The following is a 25,423-nucleotide window of genomic DNA, read 5'->3' as shown; positions in this document are numbered from 1 at the left end:
TATACCGTTCCGCGTTTGGTAAAATGGATAAAGCAGTTTTATTCTTCAGGTCAGTACGATTACAGCAATACCTCAGATTTTTTTTTTATGTTTTGGCGCTTTTATACGATAATTCTTTTTTCTATAAAATAGTTTTTATTTTTGCATTGCTTTATTCTGAGGACTGTAACTTTTTTGTTTTTTCACTGATGACGCTGTATGGCGGCTCGTTTTTTGCGGGTCAAGATGACGTTTTGAACGGTACCATGGTTATTTATATCTGTCTTTTTGATCGTGGGATATTCCACTTTTTGTTCGGCAGTAAGATAAAAAGTTGTTTTTTGCCTCTTTTTTACGGTGTTCACTGAAGGGGTTAACTAGTGGGACAGTTTTAGGGTTTGTGCACATGTTCAGGTTTTTTGACGTTTTTTTCGCGTTTTTCGCATACATACATTATGCATCCTATTTAGAATGCATTCTGCATGTTTTGTGCACGATGCGTTTTTTCCGCGAAAAAAACGCATCGCGGTAAAAAAAAAGCAGCATGTTCATTAATTTTGCGGATTTTCTGCGTTTTTCCCGCTATTCTATGCATTTGGAACAAAAAAAGAACAAAAAACGCACCAAAAACGCATGAAAAAACGCGAAAAAAAAAATGCATGCGGATTTCTGGCAGAAATGTCCAGTTTTTGTCAGAAAATTTCTTCAAGAAATCCTGACGTGTGCACATACCCTTATAGGTCGGGTCGTTATGGACGCGGTGATACTAAATATTTGTACTTTTTTTTATTATTATTATTCACATAATGGAATGTATATATTGGAACAATTTTTTTTTTTTTTTTTTACACATGTAGATATATATTTTTTTACTTTTTTACTTTGCCCCAGGGGGGCATCACATTATATTGATAGATCACTGATCTGACACTTTGCTGTGCACTGTGTCAGATCAGCGATTACACAGGCACAGCAGGGAGGCTTGCCGGCGCCTGCTCTGAGGTAAGCCACCTCCCTGCAGGACCCGGATGCAGCCCCGCGGCCATTTTGGTTCCGGGCCTGCAGGGAGGAGGAGGTAAGAGACCCTCGGAGCAACGCGATCACATCGCGTTGCTCCGAGGGTCTCAGGGAAGCACGCAGGGAGCCCCCCCTTCCCTCCCTGCGCGATGCTTCCCCTTATACCGCCGGAACACTGCGATCATGTTTGATCGCAGTGTGCCGGGGGTTAATGTGCCGGGGGCGGTCCGTGACCGCTCCTGGCACAGTGCCGGATGTCAGCTGCGATAGTCAGCTGACACCCGGCCGCGCTCCCCCCGTGAGCGCGGCTGATCGCACTGGACGTACTATCCCATCACTGGGAATTAAGTCCCAGGCCACCTTGATGGGACAGTATGTCCAATGGGATTAAGGGGTTAAAAAAAACAAATCTCTATTTTCCGATACCCGTAGCGTCTCAATTTTTTCGTGATCTTGGGTTGGGTGAGGGCTAATTTGTTGCCTGCAGAGATGACATTTTTATACTTACTTACATTTTTCCAGCTACAGTGATCCCAAGACATCCCCTGCTGGAGAAGGAGCAAGGAAGAGACTAGTGCATTAAGGCAGCAGTGCAAAAGGTCCAATAGGTGTGATTTTTCTGTTTTTTAAATTTTTACTCCACGACCAGATTTTGATATGAACATTAGTAATTTAAGGCCGGCATCACACTTGCAACTGCAATGCAAGAAACTTGAGCGAGTCTCCCACCTCAATACCCAGCACTGCCACCGGCACTCGGGACCGGAGCGTGAGGTTGCATGTATTTTTATGCAGCTGAACGCTCTGGTTTGAATCGCCGGCAGCAGTGCTGGGTATTGAGGCGAGTTTCTCACATTGCAGTTGCAAGTGTGACCCCGGCCTAATACTGTTATTTTGCAGCTACAGCAACACATAGGGCCCCAATTAGAATAGCTTTAAACGCCACCATTCTTACTTAAAAGTCACTGTTCAATGTCAATGTTAGGTGCATCACAGAGTTGCGGCTAATTTTTGCGACTTTTGGCAGGTTTCCTCCAGCTGATAAAATGGGGGAAGCTGAGGTGGAACGCCTCAGCTCGCCAATTCATGACTAGTTGTGGCGTTCCCTACGCCAGAACACTCACTCGAGCGATTTCTGGCTAGGTGCATGGAGGCGTACGCCACTCATCAGATGCTTCGGATTCATGAAAAGACGTGCACCTCTTCATGAACCAGGTGCGTCTGACTCCAGCACGCAGCATCAACAGGACCAGTCTTCATGAATCGGGCACAACTATAGTAAGTAAAGCCAGCTCACCGAGTAACCACCGCAGGTGCAAGGAACTCCACGCTGATCAACGTAGTCACAGGAGAAAGGGAAAAAAAAAAAAAGAACTTGTTCCAGCTCCATATCTGTAAAATTCAGGCTTGAAACTTTATTTTGCCAATTTAAAAGCAGTGGAAATATGCTCTCCAGAAGCACAGCGGGACAAGAGCGACGCGTTTCGATCAATAAAGATCTTTGATAAAGATAAGATCTTTAGTGATCGAAACGCGTCACTCTTGTCTCGCTGTGCTTCTGGAGAGCATATTTCCACTGCTTTTAAATTGGCAAAATAAAGTTTCAAGCCTGAATTTTACAGATATGGAGCTGGAACAAGTTCTTTTTTTTTCCTTTTTCATGAATCGGGCCCATAGGCTGGAGAAACCAAGTGGTAAACATTTTTTTATGAAATCCAAATGCAAAAAAAAAAAAAAAAGAAAATCATAAGAAAAAGCAGTCTTGTTTCCTTTCCTCCAGGTCTACACTTCACCCTAAGAGTTGCTGTTTTAAACGTACCAGTGGTGAGTGCCCCAATCTACAATATTTTACCTCTTTTCCACAGACAAAAAAGTGAATATGGTAAAAGGAAGGGGAGCGGGAAAGAACATGGGAGTTAAACAATGGAAGACCAAGGGGACTCATCTGTTCAGTAAACAGCCTGCGATAAGCTATAAAACCTACCGCAGAAGACCTAGTAGTTCTCTCTGAATGCTGAAATCTCTATAACCCTGCCCACACCACTGGCAGCTTTCTGCCTACGCACAGTGCTCACAGAAATCTGCCATTCAGTGGTGGGGAAGGGGTTATACAGAACTCATGAATATGCTTGACTACCTGACAGCAGGTTTACCAGTCTTCTGGTAAGACACAGTTCTAGATATTTTCAAGAGTTGTCAGGTTCAGTTATGAAATGACAAATTTCTTCATGATTTTGACCTTAATTCAAATCTTACAGTGAACATTTTTAGTTGGCTTGTTTCTATGATAAAAAGTTTTCCTTTTACTGCTACATATGATTAATGCTTAAGTGTGTCAGTAATTTGAAACATTATTTTTGCAAATATAAAGATGCAGAATTTTCTTATGCCAATTGGTATTTATTTAGAGGAAAAATATCAACAATTCAGATAACTAAAACCTGCCTAAGCACTATTGCCAATTACAAACAGTTACGTAAATTGCACTGAAAAATTTGGTTCTCATTCAGTGACATTTCTTTTTGCTCGTCTCTCGTACATCGGATCACCTCTTTGGGTACGTTCCCACGATCAGGAATTCCTGCGGGTTCGACGCTGCGCTTTTATGCAGCGTCAAACCCGCAGCAGCCAGATGTTACAGCATAATGGATGGGATTTCTAGAAATCACATGTCCCCTATGCGTGAATAGTCACCTGCAGATCACCCGCAAACACTGACATGCGGCGCGTCTTTCCAGACTGCAGCAAATATATTTCTCTTGCGGAGAAGCTAGTCTCAGCAACAGAAATTTCACCAATAGAACGTCTTGAATGCAGTAAATCCGCACAGTTCAGTGATCACATGCGGATATACCTATGTTCAATAGAAGGCAGCGCTTTGGAAGCAGCATATGTTTGCAGCGTCCAAAGCGCTGCCTTGCATTGGACACAGGTAAAACCACATGTGATCAGTGAGCCATGCAGATTTACTGCATTAAAGACATTCTATTGGTGAAATTTCTGGGGTAGCTGAGACCCCGGAGAACATAATCAGGGTTTTTACAGTTTTCTGTCACGTAACAGCCGTTGTTCACCAAATAAAAATAAAAAAAGTCTGATGTACAATTTAGTTCTCTCTCCTCTGATATGATCTAACAGAGAAGAGAGACATGAAGTACCCCGAGACCCCCAGATACCTCCGCCATCCCCGGGCCCTCAACATCATCTTCCTGGAAAAAATGGTGACCACATGCACAGTGCACTGGCCAAGATCTGACGGCCGATACTTGGCAATAAGGAATTTTTCCTATTGGTTTCTTTTGATAGGGTTTATCACAGTGATCAAAATAAAAAAAAATAGTAAATCAAATCCCCCTTTGCCACCCCCTTAGATAAAAATTATAAACTAATGTTTTCATTTTTTCCATTCTTTGAAGTTGGTGTTGGAGTCAGGATTGGGGGGGGGGGGGGGGGGGGGGGTGTTCAAAAGTAAAAAAAAAATAATATAGGTGATATGACGACCAGTGTTGAACGCAAGTATCACAGATCCCCACATTTTTTTATTTTTTTTTTGGGATGGGGGAGAACTCGAGCAAGTCACTCGAGCACTCGCGATATCTGGTGCATAACCCAAGCACCCGATGCAAACTGGAGTAGTGAGTACATGCGCTCAACACTATTGACAACATATTCAATATGACGACCTGATGTTATCAAATTCTGTGTCGTACCTGTGGGTTCAAAATGCTCAATATACCCCTGTGTAAAAACCTGGAGGGGTGTGGTTTCCAAAATGGGGTCACTTGTGTGGGGTTTACACTGTTTAGGCACACCAGGGGCTCTCCAAACACGACATGGCGTTCACTTTGAGGCTGTGTGCACACGTAGCAGATTTTTTGCGTTTTTTTCGCGGTTTTTCGCTATAAAAACGCTATAAAACCGCGAAAAAAAACGCTAACATTAAGCATCCTATGTAACAGAATGCAATCCGCATTTTTTGTGCACATGCTGCATTTTTTTCCTGAGCGGAATCGCAATCCAGAAAAAAACGCAGCATGTTCATTAAAATTGCGGAATCGCGGCGATTCTGCACACATAGGAGTGCATTGATCTGCTTACTTCCCGCACGGGGCTGTGCACACCATGCGGGAAGTAAGCAGATCATGTGCGGTTGGTACCCAGGGTGGAGGAGAGGAGACTCTCCTCCACGGACTGGGCACCATATAAGTGGTAAAAAAAAAAAGAATTAAAATAAAAAAATAGCGATATACTCACCCTCTGGCGGCCCGACCTTCTCAGCGGCTTCCGAGGTGTGTGTGAAGGACCTGCGATGACGTCACGGTCACATGACCCGCGGTCACGTGACCGCTACGTCAATGGCAGGTCCTGAACACACAGTATTAAGAACGGACGCCGCTGAGGTGAGTATAACCTTTTTTTTTCTTTTTTTTATTATTTTTAACATTCTATCTTTTACTATAGATGCTGCATAGGCTGCATCTATAGTAAAAAGTTGGTCACACTTGTCAAACACTATGTTTGACAAGTGTGACCAACCTGTCAAACAGTTTTCCAAGCGATGCTACAGATCGCTTGGAAAACGCTAGCATTCTGCAAGCTAATTATGCTTGCAAAACGCTAGTTTTCTGCGGGTATATGCATGCAAATTCTGCATGTGATATACCCGCGGAAATTTCCGCGGCAATTCTGCTACGTGTGAACTCAGCCTCAATTGCAGCCAATTTTGTGTTTAACCCCTTCATGACCCAGCCTATTTTGGCCTTAATGACCTGGCCGTTTTTTTGCAATTCTGACCAGTGTCCCTTTATGAGGTAATAACTCAGAAACGCTTCAATGGATCCTAGCGATTCTGAGGTTGTTTTTTCGTGACATATTGGGCATCATGTTAGTGTTAAATTTAGGTCGATAACTTCTGAGTTTATTTGTGAAAAAAACGGAAATTTGGCGAAAATTTTAAAAATTTTGCAATTTTCACATTTTGAATTTTTATTCTGTTAAACCAGAGAGTTATTTGACACAAAATAGTTAATACCGTATTTTCCGGCGTATAAGACGACTTTTTAACCCCCGAAAATCTTCTTAAAAGTCGGGGGTCGTCTTATACGCCGGGAATCGTCGTGTACGCCGGTGTATATGGTGGGTGGGGAGGGGGAGTGATCCTGATGACGAGGGGGCGTCTCACAGGAAAGTGAGTAATCCCCATTACCTTATCCTAGCGGTGCAGCGTGGGGGTGTCAGTGCTGGGAGCGGCGGCGGCTGCTGTGTTCTGGTGCGGCGGCTCCTCTTCTGTGTGGGGCCTCTGTGCTGTGAGGTGGCGGCGGCAGCGGCGTATCTTTATCCAGTTGGGGCTCCTCCGGCATCTCCTTAGCCCTGGAGGCCCCGCCGCAACTCCATCGGTGCAATGTGGTGGCCTCCGGGAAAATGGCCGCTGCTCAGATTCAGATCTCGTGTCCCGAGATTTCGGGACGAGATCTGAATCTGAGCAGCGGCCATTTTCCCGGAGGCCACCGCATCGCACCTATTGAGCTGCCTCCGGGAAAATGGCCGCTGCATTGCACCGATGGAGTTGCGGCGGGGCCTCCAGGGCTAAGGAGATGCCGGAGGAGCCCCAACTGGATAAAGATATGCCGCCGCCACCGCCACCGCCACCTCACAGCACAGAGGCCCCACACAGAAGAGGAGCCGCCGCACCAGAGCACAGCAGCCGCCGCACCAGAGCACAGCAGCCGCCGCCGCCACTCCCAGCACTGAGACCCCCACGCTGCACCGCTACGATAAGGTAATGGGGGATACTCACTTTCCTGTGAGACGCCCCCTCGGCATCAGGATCACTCCCCCCCCCCCCAAAAGGCACATATTCACCGGCCCTATAAGACGACATAGGGTGTATAAGAAGACCCCCGACTTTTAAGAAGATTTTATATTTTAACTGGTAAAGTTGGGGGGTCGTCTTATACGCCCAGTCGTCTTATACGCCGGAAAATACGGTAAATAACATTTCCCGCATGTCTACTTTACATCAGCACAATTTTGGAAACAAAATTTTTTTTTGCTAGGAAGTTATATGGGTTAAAATTTGTGATTTCTCATTTTTACAACAAAATTTACAAAACCATTTTTTTTAGGGACCACCTCACATTTGAAGTCTTTTTGAGGGTTCTATATGGCTGAAAATACCCAAAAGTGACACCATTCTAAAAACTGCACCCCTCAAGGTGCTCAAAACCTCATTCAAGAAGTTTATTAACCCTTCAGATTTTTCACAGCAGCAGAAGCAACATGGAAGTAAAAAATGAACATTTAACTTTTTAGTCACAAAAATGATCTTTTAGCAACAATTTTTTTTATTTTCCCAAGGGTAAAAGGAGAAACTGGACCACGAACGATGTTGTCTAATTTGTCCTGAGTACGCTGATACCTTATATGTGGGGGTAAACCACTGTTTGGGCGCACGGCAGGGCTCGGAAGGAAAGGAGCGCCATTTGACTTTTTGAATGAAAAATTGGCTCCAATCTTTAGCGGACACCATGTCACGTTTGGAGAGCCCCCGAGTGCCTAAACATTGGAGCTCCCCCACAAGTGACCCCATTTTGGAAACTAGACCCCCCAAGGAACTTATCTAGAAGCATAGTGAGCACTTTAAACCCTCAGGTGCTTCACAAATTGATCCGTAAAAATGAAAAAGTACTTTTTTTTCACACAATTTCTTTTACCCTCAATTTTTTCATTTTCACATGGGCAACAGGATAAAATGGATCCTAAAATTTGCTGGACAATTTCTCCTGAGTACACTAATACCTCACATGTGGGGGTAAACCACTGTTTGGGCACATGGTAAGGCTCGGAAGGGAAGGAGCGCCATTTGAATTTTTGAATGGAAAATTAGCGCCAATCGTTAGCGGACACCATGTCGCGTTTGGAGAGCTCGTGTGCCTAAACATTGGAGCTCCCCTACAAGTGACCCCATTTTGGAAACTAGACCCCCAAGGAACTTATCTAGATGCATAGTGAGCACTTAAAACCCCCAGGTGCTTCACAGAAGTTTATAACGCAGAGCCGTGAAAATAAAAAATAATTTTTCTTTCCTCAAAAATGATTTTTAGCCCGGAATTTTTTATTTTCCCAAGGGTAATAGGAGAAATTGGACCCCAAATATTGTTGTCCAGTTTGTCCTGAGTACGATGATACCTCATATGTGGGGGTAAACCACTGTTTGGGCACACGGCAGGGCTCGGAAGGGAAGGCACGCCATTTGACTTTTTGAATGAAAAATTGGCTCCAATCTTTCGCGGACACCATGTCGCGTTTGGAGAGCCCCCGTGTGCCTAAACATTGGAGCTCCCCCACAAGTGACCCCATTTTGGAATCTAGACCCCCCAAGGAACTTATCTAGAAGCATAGTGAGCACTTTAAACCCTCAGGTGCTTCACAGAAGTTTATAACACAGAGCCATGAAAATAAAAAATAATTTTTCTTTTCTCAAAAATTATTTTTTAGCCCACAATTTTTTATTTTCCCAAGGATAGCAGGAGAAATTGGACGCCAAAAGTTGTTGTCCAGTTTCTCCTGAGTACGCTGATACCCCATATGTGGGGGTAAACCAATGTTTTGGCACATGTCGGGGTTCGGAAGGGAAGTAGTGACGTTTTGAAATGCAGACTTTGATGGAATGCTCTGCGGGCGTCAGGTTGCGTTTGCAGAGCCCCTGATGTGCCTAAACAGTAGGAACTCCCCACAAGTGACCCCATTTTGGAAACTAGACCCCCAAGGAAACGTATCTAGATGTGTGGTGAGCACGTTCAACCCCCAAGAGCTTCACGGAAGATTACAACGCAGAGCCGTGAAAATAAAAAAATCATTTTTCTTTCCTCAAAAAAGATGTTTTAGCAAGCAATTTTTTATTTTCCCAAGGGTAACAGGAGAAATTTGACCCCAAAAGTTGTTGCCCAGTTTGTCCTGAGTACGCTGGCACCCCATATGTGGGGGTAAACCACTGTTTGGGCGCACGTCGGGGCTTGGAAGGGAGGGAGCACCATTTGACTTTTTGAACGCAAGATTGGCTGGAATCAATGGTGGCGCCATGTTACGTTTGTAGACCCCTTATGTGCCTAAACAGTGGAAACCCCTCAATTCTAACTTCAACGCTAACCCCAACACACCCCTAACCCTAATCCCAACCCTAACCCCAACACACCCCTAACCACAACCCTAACCCCAACACAGCCGTAACCCTAATTCCAACCCTAACCCTAATCCCAACCCTAACCACAACTGTAACCCCAACACACCCCTAACCCTATCCGTAGCCCTAACCACAAGCCTAATCTTAACCCTATTTCCAACCCTAGCCCTAATTCCAACCCTAACCCTAAGGCTATGTGCCCACGTTGCGGATTCGTGTGAGATTTTTCCACACGATTTTTGAAAAATCTGCAGGTAAAAGGCACTGCGTTTTACCTGCGGGTTTACAGCGGATTTCCAGTGTTTTTTGTGCGGATTTCACCTGCGGATTCCTATTGAGGAACAGGTGTAAAACGCTGCGGAATTCGCAAAGAATTGACATGCTGCGGAAAATACAACGCAGCGTTTCCACACGGAATTTTCTTAACCATGGGCACAGCGGATTTGGTTTTCCATAGGTTTACATGGTACTGTAAACCTCATGGAAAACTGCTACGGATTCGCAGCGGCCAATCCGCTGCGCATCCGCAGCCAAACCCGCACTGTGTGCACATGCCCTAACCCTAGCCCTACCCCTAACCCTACCCCTACCCCTACCCCTAGTTCTAACCCTAACCCTAATGGAAAAAGAAAAAAATATATTTTCTTTTTTTTATTATTGTCCCTACCTATGGGGGTGATAAGGGGGGGGGGGGGTTATTTATTATTTTTTTATTTTGATCACTGTGATAGAACCTATCACAGCGATCAAAATGCACTTGTAACGAATCTGCCGGCCGATTCGGCGGGCGCACTGCGCATGCGCCCGCCATTTTGGAAGATGGCGGCGCCCATGGAGAAGACGGACAGGCACCGGGAGCCTCGGTAAGTATAAGGGGGGGAGATCGGGGCACGGGGGGGGCGTCGGAGCACAGGGGGGTGGCATAGGAGCACAGGGGGAGCGGACAGGAGGACGGGGGAGCGGAGCACAGGACGGAGGGGACTACGGGACAGATCGGTGGCTTGGGGGGGCGATCGGTGGCGGTGGGGGGGTACATAAGTGTTTCCAGCCATGGCCGATGATATTGCAGCATCGGCCATGGCTGGATGGTAATATTTCACCAGTTTTTCAGGTGAAATATTACAAATCGCTCTGATTGGCAGTTTCACTTTCAACAGCCAATCAGAGCGATCGTAGCCACGGGGGGTGAAGCCACCCCCCCTGGGCTGAAGTACCACTCCCCCTGTCCCTGCAGATCGGGTGAAATTGGAGTTAACCCTTTCACCCGATCTGCAGGGACGCGATCATTCCTTGACGCCACATAGGCGTCATGGGTCGGATTGGCACGGGTTTTCATGACGCCTACGTGGCGTCATGGGTCGGGAAGGGGTTAAAAGTAAAGCAGTGCTAGTTCCCTTCCAAGCGCCCAAATAGTAGATTTCCCTCACATATGAGGTATAAGCGTACTCAAGAGAAATTACACCACAAATTTTGGAGTCCATTTTCTCATTACCCTTGTGAAAAATAAAAAAAGTTTGGGTCTAAAGTAAAAGTTTTTGTCAAAAAAAGCTAAAATGTTCATTTTTTCCTTCCACATTGCTTCAGTTCTTGTGAAACAATAGAAGGGTTACTAAACTTCTTGAATGTGGTGGTTTTGAACACCTTGAGGGATACAGGTTTTAGAATGGGGTCACTTTTGGGTATTGTCATAAGGGCTCCTCAAAGTCACTTCAAGTGTGATGTGGCCCCTTTAAAAAAATTAATGGTTTTGTAAATGTTGGATAAATTAGAAATTGCTGATTAACTGTTAACCCTTCTAAGTTCTTCTCAAAAATTATGTTTCCAAAATTGTGCTGATGTAGACATGTGGGAAATTTTATTTATTAACTATTTTATGTGACCTAACTTTAATTTAAGGGCACAAAATTAAAAAGTTTGAAAATCGCAAAATTTGCCAAATTTCCTTTTTTTTCATAAACGCAAGTCATATTCAAGAAATTTTACCACTATCATGAAGTACAAATGTCACGGAAAAACAGTCACAGTGGGATCCGTTAAAGCGTTCCAGAGTTATTACCTCAAAGGGACACTAGTCAGAATTGATAAATTTGACTTGGTCATTAAGGTCAAGATTGGCTCTGTCACTAAGGGGTTAAAGGGAAGCCGTCACTATGAAAATGCAGTCCAATCTGCAGACACCATGTAAGTCATACTTTTGTATACACTGTAATACAAAGAGAAAGCTGTCAGTCATCCCCAAACCAACCATCTTCGTAGTACTAATTGCCAGAGCCTAAGCTTTGAGGTTGTCTAAGAAACAGCATTTTACAGCATTTTCAGCAAAGTGAATAAGCTTTTTCCAGAGAAGTGTAAACTTGACATAGGCGTGTTTTTTAAATTTGGAACATGGCAATTTCTCTTACAGTAAATATGCATTTTATTTGCAGATTTTCCCTATAGACTTGAATGAAATTAGGAAATTCTGTTTTAAAATAGTTTTAGCAAAGCTATGTAACAAAATAAGCAATTTTATTTGAAATATGCAAACTGTCACTTCAGAGAGGAAGGGAACTTTAAAATGACATTCCAAAACAGAAAAACAAGAGTAGAGAAAAGCATGCAACCCCCCCCCCCCCCACAAAAAAAAGCACATTAATCATCGATGCCTAATGAAAAAGCCCCGACATAGCCTATTAAGTGTAGAGAAGCTTCAGAAAATCAGCAACATCAAAAACTCACCAAATACTCATTGCAGGAATGTAGCCCTATACACTGCACAGAAGCTGTGTAGTAGATGAGATAAGTGATTAAATATTCCCTTCTCCAAAATACCGCAGGTACAATTAAAGAAAATAAAATCGTCAATTTGGTGGAAAAGGTATGGAAAAAAAACAGACATCTTGTATGCATAATTCTTAAGTCTGAACTATAAAATTAAACAAAAAAAGTAATCAACGGAAAGTGGGAGCTGTGGCTGGCCAATCACTTTGATGATTACTTCAATGTCAGAAGGAGGGGACAGTGACGCTGGCAGTGATTGGGCACAAGGCTCACATGACTAACAACTGCACGTGAGCCCTGGGAATGCGAGCACCGACAACATCGAGTACAAGTGTTTTTATTTGAATAGGAGCAAACATTCAGATTAAGAAGGGGTTGTCCTAATGGATGGACAAACCCAATAAAAGAGCATAGAAATGCGGTATCACCATATCAACCCAGATAGTAATTCATTTGCATAGTTACTGGCACTAAAGAAAAAAACCTGGCTAAACACAAAAATTGGTGAGGGTTTATTCAGCTCCACTAGTATAAAAAACATTTTAATCATTTTACAACCTGCACCAAAATGGCAAACAATTTGCAAACAGTTCGGCTTCAAGTGTGTGGATTTGGGGAAAACGTTGGTGCTCGGGTACTGTGGACTTTCAGCAGATCAGGGGTACGTTCACATGGGGCAATGTTGTAATGTGTCGCTGACAATACTGGGGAGAGAATTCCGCCAATGAAATGGGACTGAATAAAAGTTACTATTGTAGAAGTAGTCTTATGTTCTAGTCTAAGGTAATAGACTTTCATTAAATTAATCTTTAACGGTGTACAACAAGCTCACTCCTAATTATACTTTATTCTTCACCAATAGGTGACACTAGCCTTTACTTACAAGCGCATGCCACTATAGAAAGATTAGTGGACATTACAAATATTTATTCCTTTGGTTTTAGTGTAAGAAATATAAAGGTGTGATACCTGCTGCCTTGTGCAGACAGATGCCATGAGAGCTTGTTGCAGGTAACATGGACCAATGTCTTGTACACATGGGCATCTTGGGCATCATAATACTGACCAGATAACTGAGACAGTACATGAAGAGATGGGGTCACTTGTCAGCAGGAGAGTGCTGCCCATCAATGGTGGAATCACTGAAAGGGTCTGTATCATCTACAACACCTTGCATTCCCATCACAAAACAGTGCGGACAGCTCCAGGTAACCCCCTCAGGCCACTGGCACAGCCATAGATAACAGAGGGCTCCCATAGCAGACTCCTGCTCCATTGAGCTACTGTAACAACTCTGGGATGAGACACTGCTGGAGCGGGTATCCTGTGAAAGCCAATCGTGATTGGTTCCTGGCAGGAGCTCTATCAGGCAGCTTCTTTATTCACCAAACAGGTGAAAAGTGATGTGTGATAATTATTGATGAGACTAAAGAAGAAGAAGAAGGCTAGCACTCGACTTCTGTGGAGGTGACGGTGCTAGTGAACGGAGCCAGTAGTCCCATCGATAATAAAATATATAACCACTGCACTCGTACAGGATAAGGTTTGCTTCAAGTGAACAATCAATAAATTATTCACTGGAAGCAAACGTTATCCTGTACGAGTGCAGTGATTTTATATTTCATTGGTAATGAGATTATGGCAGACTCAGGCTGGGTGCACACGTTGCGGTTTTTTTGCTTTTTTAGCGTTTTTCGCGATAAGAACATGATAAAAACGCATACATATGCATCCTATCATTTAGAATGCATTCTGCAATTTTTGTGCACATGATGCGTTTTATTCCGTGAAAAAAACACATTGCGGTAAAAAACGCAGCATGTTCATTAATTTTGCGTTTTTTTGGCGTTTTTCCCGCTATATAATGCATTGGGAAAGCTCCGGAAAAAAAACCCTGAAAAAACAAGCAAAAAAATCGCATTGCGGTAAAAAACGCAGCATGTTCATTAATTTTGCTTTTTTTCGCGTTATTTACGCTATATAATGCATTGGGAAAGCTCTGGAAAAAAACATGCAAAAAACGCGGTAATAACGCATGCGGCTTTCTTGCAGAAAATGTCCAGTTTTCTTCAGGAAATTTCTGCAAGAAATCCTGACGTGTGCAGATAGCCTCATTCTTCCAGCACACGGACCCAACTGAAACCCTTCAGGACATCTCCACGGACGCTAATGTCAGTGGCAAACTTCTCTTTATTATAACTTACCAGTTCAATAAGGCTGCTTTCACACTAGCGTCGGTACGGGGCCGTCGCGCTGCGTCGGCCCGACGCATACTGTGAAAAAAATGCCCGAAGTGGGCAGCGGAAGCAGTCTTACGACGCTTCCGCTGCCCCATTGTAAGGTCCGGGGAGGAGGGGGCGGAGTTTCGTCTGCGCATGCGCGGTCGAAAATGGCAGACACGATGTGCAAAAAAAGTTACATGTAACTTTTTTTGTGCCGACGGTCTGCCATAACACGACGGTTGCGACGTGTGGCACTGCGTCGGTAATAAAAGTCTATGGAGAAAAAACGCATCCTGCGGGCAACTTTGCAGGATGCGTTTTTTCTCCACAACGACGCATTATGATGTACAGTGCCCGACGCTAGTGTGAAAGTAGCCTAAAATAGATCTGCAGCAACTACGACACAATGGTAACAAACCACATGGGGGGGGGGGCATCACCCCTGCGCCCTACAGACAGGACTGTACCATTCTAAATTCACTAATACCACCCCAGCGCCCTACAGACAGGACTGTACCATTCTACATACACTAATATCACCCCAGCGCCCTACAGACAGGACTGTACCATTCTAGATACACTAATATCACCCCAGCGCCCTACAGACAGGACTGTACCATTCTACATACACTAATATCACCCTAATATTTTCCCTAGATACACTAATATCACCCTGGCGCCCTACAGATAGGACTGTACCATTCTAAATACACTAATATGACCCCGGCGCCCCACAGATAGGACTGTACCATTCTACATACACTAATATCACCCCGGCGCCCCACAGATAGGACTGTACCATTCTAGATACACTAATATCACCCTGGCACCCTACAGACAAGCTTGTACCATTCTAGATACACCAATATCACCCCAGCGCCCCACAGATAGGACTGTACCATTCTACATACACTAATATCACCCTAATATTTTCCCTAGATACACTAATATCACCCTGGCGCCCTACAGATAGGACTGTACCATTCTAAATACACTAATATGACCCCGGCGCCCCACAGATAGGACTGTACCATTCTACATACACTAATATCACCCCGGCGCCCCACAGATAGGACTGTACCATTCTAGATACACTAATATCACCCTGGCACCCTACAGACAAGCTTGTACCATTCTAGATACACCAATATCACCCCAGCGCCCCACAGATAGGACTGTACCATTCTACATACACTAATATCACCCTAATATTTTCCCTAGATACACTAATATCACCCTGGCGCCCTACAGATAGGACTGTACCATTCTAGATAAACTAATATCACCCCGGCACCCTACAGACAGGACTGTACCATTCTACATACACTAATATCACCCCGGCGCCCCACAGATAGGACTGTACCATTCTAGATACACTAATATCACCCTGGCGCCCTACAGACAAGATTGTACCATTGTAGATACACCAATATCACCCCAGCGCCCCACAGATAGGACTGTACCATTCTACATACACGAATCAGCCCGGCGCCCTACAGACAGGACTGTACCATTTACCATAGCTACGTGCCCTACACAGCAGGCCGACGTCGCCCCCTCCCCGTGCACCCTACACAACAGGACAACGTTGCGCCCCCCTGGGCGCCTTACACAGTAGGCCGACGTCACACCCTCCTTCCCCAGGCGCCCTACACAGCAGGCCGACGTCCTACCCCCCCCCGCCCCCCCCCCACAGCCCTACACAGCAGGCCGACGTCACCCCCCCCCCCCCCCCGGATCCCTACACAGCAGGCCGACGTCACCCCCCCCCCCCCCCCCCCGGGCGCCCTACACAGCAGGCCGACGTCACCCCCCCCCCCCCGGGGGCCCTACACAGCAGGCCGACGTCACCCCCCCCCGGGCGCCCTACACAGCAGGCCGACGTCACCCCCTCCTCCCCCGGGCGCCCTACACAGCAGGCCAACGTCGCCCCCGGGCACCCCACACAGCAGGCCGACGTCACACCAAAACCCCCCCACCCCCGGGCGCCCTACACACAGCAGGCCGACGTCACCCTTCCGGGCGCCCTACACACAGCAGGCCGACGTCACCCTTCCGGGAGCCCTACATACAGCAGGCCGACGTCACCCTTCCGGGCGCCCTACACACAGCAGGCCGACGTCACCCTTCCGGGAGCCCTACACACAGCAGGCCGACGTCACCCTTCCGGGAGCCCTACACACAGCAGGCCGACGTCACCCTTCCGGGAGCCCTACACACAGCAGGCCGACGTCACCCTTCCGGGAGCCCTACACACAGCAGGCCGACGTCACCCTTCCGGGAGCCCTACACACAGCAGGCCGACGTCACCCTTCCGGGAGCCCTACACACAGCAGGCCGACGTCACCCTTCCGGGAGCCCTACACACAGCAGGCCGACGTCACCCTTCCGGGAGCCCTACACACAGCAGGCCGACGTCACCCTTCCGGGAGCCCTACACACAGCAGGCCGACGTCACCCTTCCGGGAGCCCTACACACAGCAGGCCGACGTCACCCTTCCGGGAGCCCTACACACAGCAGGCCGACGTCACCCTTCCGGGAGCCCTACACACAGCAGGCCGACGTCACCCTTCCGGGAGCCCTACACACAGCAGGCCGACGTCACCCTTCCGGGAGCCCTACACACAGCAGGCCGACGTCACCCTTCCGGGAGCCCTACACACAGCAGGCCGACGTCACCCTTCCGGGAGCCCTACACACAGCAGGCCGACGTCACCCTTCCGGGAGCCCTACACACAGCAGGCCGACGTCACCCTTCCGGGAGCCCTACACACAGCAGGCCGACGTCACCCTTCCGGGAGCCCTACACACAGCAGGCCGACGTCACCCTTCCGGGAGCCCTACACACAGCAGGCCGACGTCACCCTTCCGGGAGCCCTACACACAGCAGGCCGACGTCACCCTTCCGGGAGCCCTACACACAGCAGGCCGACGTCACCCTTCCGGGAGCCCTACACACAGCAGGCCGACGTCACCCTTCCGGGAGCCCTACACACAGCAGGCCGACGTCACCCTTCCGGGAGCCCTACACACAGCAGGCCGACGTCACCCCCCCCCGGGAGCCCTACACACAGCAGGCCGACGTCACCCCCCCTGGCGCCCTACACATAGCAGCCGACGTCACCCCCCCCCCTGGCGCCCTACACATAGCAGGCCGACGTCACACCCCCCCCCGGCGCCCCACACACAGCAGGCCGACGTCACACCCCCCCCCGGCGCCCCACACACAGCAGGCCAACACCCCCCCCCCCCCCCTACACACAGCAGGCCGGCGTCAGACCACCCGGGAGCCCTACACACAGCAGGCTGACGTCACCCTCCCGGCACCCTACACAGCAGGCCGTCGCCCCCCACAGCAGGCTGTAGCCCCCACCCCCGGAGCCCAACACAGCAGGCTGTAGCCCCCCCACCCCCGGAGCCCAACACAGCAGGCTGTAGCCCCCCACCCCCACAGCAGGCCGTCACCCCCCTGGGCACCCTACACACAGCAGGCCGACGTCCCCCCCCCCAGTGCCCTACACAGCAGACCGTCGCCCCTCACCCCTGAGAGCCCTACACAGCAGGCCGACGTCGCCCCCCCCCCCATCGCTCTACACAGCAGACCGTCGCCCCCCCCATCGCTCTACACAGCAGACCGTCGCCCCCCACCCCCTGAGAGCCCTACACAACAGGCCGTCGCCCCCCCCATCGCTCTACACAGCAGACCGTCGCCCCCCACCCGAGAGCCCTACACAGCAGGCCGTCGCCCACCCCCACCAGCCCTACACAGCAGGCCGTCGCCCCCCACCCCCCTACACAGCAGGCCAACGTCGGCCGTGTGTTACGTGCACTCTGCAGGTGAAGCTCTGCCATGATCTGACAGCAGTCACCATTGCCCTCAGGGGAGGAGCACAAGTGCTGGGAATGTCAGGGCGCTTACCTGGACCGTCACTGGAAGACAGGGCAGGGGAGGAGATCTTGGGCTTCTTGGCCGACGGTGGCCCTGGATCCACCAGGTTCTCGGCCATGGCTGCGGTGTCCGGTCGTGCCCCGGCTGTGCTACTCGCCTGCTCACCCCAGTGACAATGAATGTGGACAGCACTCGCTATGGCCACTACTGCTGGGGACGGCACCGCGGCCTACAGGCTGCTGACACCGCGGAGGACGGCCGGCGCAGCCCCGCACGGAGCTCCTGATGCTGAGAGCAGCCGCTCCTGGGGCCCCTGCACAGACGTCATCCTACACAAAGACGCTCCCAGGCTCCGGGGCCGATCACAGGCACAAAGGGGACGGGACTAGGCAGGACAAGCTTACGGCCACAGGCAGGCGCACACCCGGCTCTCAGGCCCGTGGCAGGGCGGCATCGCTGCACCACTGGTCACCGCGGGACGGCCGCTTACATCGCGGGGCTCCGACTGGGGAACAAGTGCAATTAAGGCGTGCGCCCCGCGGTCAGGCCCCGCTCCCGTCACTCCTCGGCCCCCTCCCGGTCTCTGCCGCCCCTCAGGCTCCAGCCGAGGCGGAGACCTGCGGCGCAGCTGCTATCTGGGGGAACTAGGCGGACCAAACGGCTGGATGCCGCCGCGGCTCTCTAGGGATCTAATGGGTAGCGGAGCCCCGGCTCGCCATGTACTGGAGGCAGGGCGGAGCTCGTAACCACACACGGCGGCTCTGGAGCAGATGAACAGGACACGCCCGTTATCACTCCGTCTTCCCGGGGCCCCTGGAATCTAAAGCTCTCAGCCAATTCTCCGTCCCTCACACACAAACAAAATGGCGGCTGTTGTTTCTTCACTCCGCTCGGGGAAGCTTCGGCAGCAGCGGCCGGAAACGACGCAACACGATAGTAAGGAAAAGACACGCCTCTGCTGGGAGGAGCCACGCCTGGTGGGAGGGGCTTCACACAGCGACAGCTCATTGGCTCTCTGACACAATGAAGCCCCAGAACGCAAAGCGCTCGGAGGAGCACGTGACTACTACAGGATGATTTCATTGGTTGGTATACTGCGGAGCCTTGCTAGTGTCACAGCCAGCTCCGTGTTTCTTAAAGGAGAGGTGGAAGCTACTGCCCATTTTTCTTTCCTTCTCTCTTTTTTTCATTCCGCCATATGATTCGGCTGAAAATAATGTTTTGGTGAAATAATGTGTAAATATGGAAGGTGTAGTGTTCTTTCCTCACAGGCAGAGCGACATGGACTCTGCTACATCTGCGGGAGCAGGGACTGCAAATAGCGGCAACGGAGAGTCATGGAGGGAGGGGAATCAATCATGTCAGGTCACGGCCCATGGGACTGTGCAGCCGGGCCCAGTGATTATGGCGGCTCTCCTGTCCTACATATCACCAGGGCTTCTGTCCACAACGGGATGGTGGGCTACAGGAGAGTAATGGGGTCCGGGGCCTCAGAGACGGGAAAAGGAGCAGAATGTGGGGGCGAGCACAGATCCCATATACCCGGGTGTATTCTGTATGTCCTGTGCTTCTAAGAAGGACTATATATATATATATATATATATATATATATATATATATATATATATATATATATATATATATATATATATACAGATTATAGGGAAACTGCACAGATCCCATATACCCAGGTGTATTCTGTATGTCCTGTGCTTGTAAGGGGGAATATATATAGATTATAGGGCCCATGGGACTGTGCAGCCGGGCCCAGTGATTATGGCGGCTCTCCTGTCCTACATATCACCAGGGCTTCTATCCACAAGAGGATGGTGGGATACAGGAGAGTAATGGGGTCCGGGGCCTCAGAGACGGGAAAAGGAGCAGAATGTGGGGGCGAGCACAGATTCCATATACCCAGGTGTATTCTGTATGTCCTGTGCTTGTAAGGAGGACTATATATATACAGATTATAGGGAAACTGCACAGATCCCATATACCCAGGTGTATTCTGTATGTCCTGTGCTTGTAAGGAGGACTATATATATACAGATTATAGGGAAACTGCACAGATCCCATATACCCAGGTGTATTCTGTATGTCCTGTGCTTGTAAGGAGGACTATATATATACAGAATATAGGGAAAGTGCACAGATCCCATATACCCAGGTGTATTCTGTATGTCCTGTGCTTGTAAGGAGGACTATATATATACAGATTATAGGGAAACTGCACAGATCCCATATACCCAGGTGTATAGTGTATGTCCTGTGCTTGTAAGGGGGAATATATATAGATTATAGGGCCCATGGGACTGTGCAGCCGGGCCCAGTGATTATGGCGGCTCTCCTGTCCTACATATCACCAGGGCTTCTATCCACAAGAGGATGGTGGGATACAGGAGAGTAATGGGGTCCGGGGCCTCAGAGACGGGAAAAGGAGCAGAATGTGGGGGCGAGCACAGATTCCATATACCCAGGTGTATTCTGTATGTCCTGTGCTTGTAAGGAGGACTATATATATACAGATTATAGGGAAACTGCACAGATCCCATATACCCAGGTGTATTCTGTATGTCCTGTGCTTGTAAGGAGGACTATATATATACAGAATATAGGGAAAGTGCACAGATCCCATATACCCAGGTGTATTCTGTATGTCCTGTGCTTGTAAGGAGGACTATATATATACAGATTATAGGGAAACTGCACAGATCCCATATACCCAGGTGTATACACTGTGTTCCAAATTATTATGCACATAGAGTTTAGGAGTGATAAGGTTAGAATTTTTTTGTTTGTCACTTAAACTCATTGATGGTGATGTGTATCAGGGCTCTTTATATCACTGAAAGCAATTGCAGATACCTGTGCAAATTTGTTTGGCAGGTGTGTCCAAATAAAGGCAAGACTACTTAAGAAGGCTGTTCCACATTATTAAGCAGCCTACATTTTTTGCCAAAATGGGAAAGAAAAAGGATGTGTCGGCTGCTGAGAAGCAACAAATTGGGGGAGTATTTAGGTCAAGGCATGACTACAATCAACATTGCCAAGAAACTTCATCGTGATCATCGCACAATCAAGAAGTATGTAGCTGATTCCCAGCATACACGTGTGCGTGCTGATAAGGAAAAATTGAGGACTCTTTCCGACAGGCAATTGCGTAAGGTTAAAAGAGCAGCTGCAAAAATGCCTTGTCATAGCAGCAGACAAGTTTTTGAAGCTTCTGGTGCCTCCAATGTCCCCAGAACAAGATGCAGGGTCCTTCAGAGGTTTGCAGCTGTGCGTCAGCCATCCTGTCGACCACCTCTATCCACTGCAACAAGCAGAAACGGCTCCAGTGGGCCAAACGATACATGAAGACTGACTTCCAAACTGTTTTGTTCACCGATGAGTGCCGTGCAACGCTCGATGGTCCGGATGGATGGAGTGGCTGATGGACACCCCATGAAAACACAGCTAAGGCGCCAACAAGGAGGAGGTGGAGTAATGTTTTGGGCTGGAATCATGGGGAGAGAGATTGTAGGCCCCTTTCTGATCCCTGAAGGGGTAAAGATGAACTCCATAATCTATGTGGAGTTTCTAAAACAACACTTCCTGCCATGGTTCAAGAGGAAGAACCGTGCTTTCCGCAGCAAGAACATTTTCATGCATGATAATGCACCGTCTCATGCTGCAAAAACACATCTGCATCTCTGGCTGCTATGGGCATAAAAGAGGACAAACTTATGGCGTGGCCACCATCTTCCCCTGACCTCAACCCCATTGAGAACCTCTGGAGCATCATCAAAAGGAGTGTCTATGATGGCAGGAGGCAGTTCACATCTAAGCAACAGCTCTGGGAGGGTATTCTGTCCACATGCAAAACAATTGAAGCAGAAACCATCCAAAAACTGACAAATTCAATGGACGAGAGAGTTCAGAAGCTTCTTTTGAACAAGGGGTCCTATGTGCAAATGTAACATCACCTAGAATAAAGTTTTCACTTGAAAACTGTTTGATTTCATTTTGTAATAAGCTGATAATGCTTATAACTTCACAATTGACCATTTTTTTGTTAAAAATAAAAAAAAAGGTTGAAAACTCTGCTGTGCATAATAATTTGGAACATGCATTTTGAGTGTTTATTTTTTTTTAAAAGATACTGTTTTCATAGGCATTTTTTTCCAAAACATTGCAATTATACTAGAATAGTAGATGACTGGAAAATAACTATGACTGCAATTCAGATAGGTAATTTAGAGAAAATATGAGGAAATATTATTTGCATAATAATTTGGAACACAGTGTAGTGTATGTCCTGTACTTCTAAGGAGGAATATATACAGATTATAGGGAAAGTGCACAGATCCCATATAACCAGGTGTATAGTGTATGTCCTGTGCTTGTAAGGAGGAATATATATATATACGGATTATAGGGAAACTGCACAGATCCCTTATACCCAGGTGTATAGTGTATGTCCTGTGCTTGTAAGGGGGTAATATATATATATATATATACAGAATATAGGGAGAGAGCACAGATCCCATATACCCAGGTGTATAGTGTATGTCCTGTGCTTGTAAGGAGGACTATATATATACAGATTATAGGGAAACTGCACAGATCCCATATACCCAGGTGTATAGTGTATGTCCTGTACTTCTAAGGAGGAATATATAAAGATTATAGGGAAAGTGCACAGATCCCATATACCCAGGTGTATAGTGTATGTCCTGTGCTTGTAAGGAGGAATATATATACAGATTATAGGGAAACTGCACAGATCCCATATACCCAGGTGTATTCTGTATGTCCTGTGCTTGTAAGGAGGAATATATACAGATTATAGGGAAACTGCACAGATCCCATATACCCAGGTGTATAGTGTATGTCCTGTGCTTGTAAGGGGATAATATATATACAGAATATAGGGAAAGTGCACAGATCCCATATACCCAGGTGTATTCTGTATGTCCTGTGCTTGTAAGGGGGAATATATACAGATTATAGGGCCCATGGGACTGTGCAGCCGGGCCCAGTGATTATGGCTGCTCTCCTGTCCTACATATCACCAGGGCTTCTATCCACAACGGGATGGTGGGATACAGGAGAGTAATGGGGTCCGGGGCCTCAGAGACGGGAAAAGGAGCAGAATGTGGGGGCGAGCACAGATCCCATATACCCAGGTGTATTCTGTATGTCCTGTGCTTCTAAGGAGGACTATATATATATACAGATTATAGGGAAACTGCACAGATCCCATATAACCATGTGTAGAGTGCATGTCCTGTGCTTGTAAGGGGGTAATATACAGAATATAGGGAAAGAGCACAGATCCCATATACCCAGATGTATTCTGTATGTCCTGTGCTTGTAAGGGGGTAATATATATATAGAATATATGGAAAGAGCACAGATCCCATATACCCAGGTGCATAGTGTATGTCCTGTGCTTGTAAGGAGGAATATATACAGATTATAGGGAAAGAGCACAGATCCCATATACCCAGGTGTATAGTGTATGTCCTGTGCTTGTAAGGAGGTAATATATATACAGAATATAGGAAGAGTGCACAGATCCCATATACCCAGGTGTATAATGTATGTCCTGTGCTTGTAAGGAGGGAATATATATACAGAATATAGGGAAAGTGCACAGATCCCGTATACCCAGGTGTATAGTGTATGTCCTATGCTTGTAAGGAGGTAATATATATACAGATTATAGGGAAAGAGCACAGATCCCATATACCCAGGTGTATAGTGTATGTCCTGTGCTTATAAGGGGGAATATATACAGATTATAGGGAAAGAGTACAGATCCCATATAACCAGGTGTATAGTGTATGTCCTGTGCTTGTAAGGGGGAATATATACAGATTATAGGGGAAGTGCACAGATCCCATATACCCAAGTGTATAGTGTATGTCCTGTGCTTGTAAGGAGGTAATATATATATACAGAATATAGGGAAAGTGCACAGATCCCATATAACCAGGTGTATAGTGTATGTCCTGTGCTTGTAAGGGGGAATATATACAGATTATAGGGGAAGTGCACAGATCCCATATACCCAGGTGTATAGTGTATGTCCTGTGCTTGTAAGGAGGCAATATATATATACAGAATATAGGGAAAGTGCACAGATCCCATATGACCAGGTGTATAGTGTATGTCCTGTGCTTGTAAGGAGGCAATATACAGGTCCTTCTCAAAAAATTAGCATATAGTGTTAAATTTCATTATTTACCATAATGTAATGATTACAATTAAACTTTCATATATTATAGATTCATTATCCACCAACTGAAATTTGTCAGGTCTTTTATTGTTTTAATACTGATGATTTTGGCATACAACTCCTGATAACCCAAAAAACCTGTCTCAATAAATTAGCATATTTCAACCGTCCAATCAAATAAAAGTGTTTTTTAATAACAAAAAAAAACCATCAAATAATAATGTTCAGTTATGCACTCAATACTTGGTCGGGAATCCTTTGGCAGAAATGACTGCTTCAATGCGGCGTGGCATGGAGGCAATCAGCCTGTGACACTGCTGAGATGTTATGGAGGCCCAGGATGCTTCAATAGCGGCCTTAAGCTCATCCAGAGTGTTGGGTCTTGCGTCTCTCAACTTTCTCTTCACAATATCCCACAGATTCTCTATGGGGTTCAGGTCAGGAGAGTTGGCAGGCCAATTGAGCACAGTAATACCATGGTCAGTAAACCATTTACCAGTGGTTTTGGCACTGTGAGCAGGTGCCAGGAAGCATGAAGTGCTCCAAAATCTCCTGATAGCTAGCTTCATTGACCCTGCCCTTGATGAAACACAGTGGACCAACACCAGCAGCTGACATGGCACCCCACACCATCACTGACTGGGTACTTGACACTGGACTTCAGGCATTTTGGCATTTCCTTCTCCCCAGTCTTCCTCCAGACTCTGGCACCTTGATTTCCGAATGACATGCAAAATTTGCTTTCATCAGAAAAAAGTACTTGGGACCACTTAGCAACAGTCCAGTGCTGCTTCTCTGTAGCCCAGGTCAGGCGCTTCTGCCGCTGTTTATGGTTCAAAAGTGGCTTTACCTGGGGAATGCGGCACCTGTAGCCCATTTCCTGCACACGCCTGTGCACGGTGGCTCTGGATGTTTCCACACCAGACTCAGTCCACTGCTTCCTCAGGTTCCCCAAGGTCTGGAATCGGTCCTTCTCCACAATCTTCCTCAGGGTCCGGTCACCTCTTCTCGTTGTACAGCGTTTTCTGCCACATTGTTTCCTTCCAACAGACTTACCATTGAGGTGCCTTGATACAGCACTCTGGGAACAGCCTATTTGTTGAGAAATTTCTTTCTGGGTCTTACCCTCTTGCTTGAGGGTGTCAATGAT

General features: G+C 47.2%; 1 protein-coding gene across 4 annotated transcripts in view; it reads right to left on the bottom strand.

The window, feature by feature from the left end:
• Positions 1-18,564, bottom strand: part of EP300 (EP300 lysine acetyltransferase) — a 185,684-nt gene extending 167,120 nt beyond the window's left edge. For all 4 annotated transcript variants that reach the window (XM_077276079.1, XM_077276081.1, XM_077276080.1 and 1 more), the window contains exon 1: positions 18,081-18,564. In XM_077276079.1, the coding sequence (XP_077132194.1) occupies positions 18,081-18,168 (88 nt within the window). In that variant the 5' untranslated portion in view covers positions 18,169-18,564. The remainder of the gene's footprint in view (positions 1-18,080) is intronic.
• Between the last annotated feature and the right edge of the window lie 6,859 nt (positions 18,565-25,423).

The sequence above is a fragment of the Ranitomeya variabilis genome, chromosome 8 (assembly GCF_051348905.1).
Source record: "Ranitomeya variabilis isolate aRanVar5 chromosome 8, aRanVar5.hap1, whole genome shotgun sequence".
Lineage (NCBI taxonomy): Eukaryota > Metazoa > Chordata > Amphibia > Anura > Dendrobatidae > Ranitomeya > Ranitomeya variabilis.
This window is presented reverse-complemented; position numbering and strand designations above follow the sequence as displayed.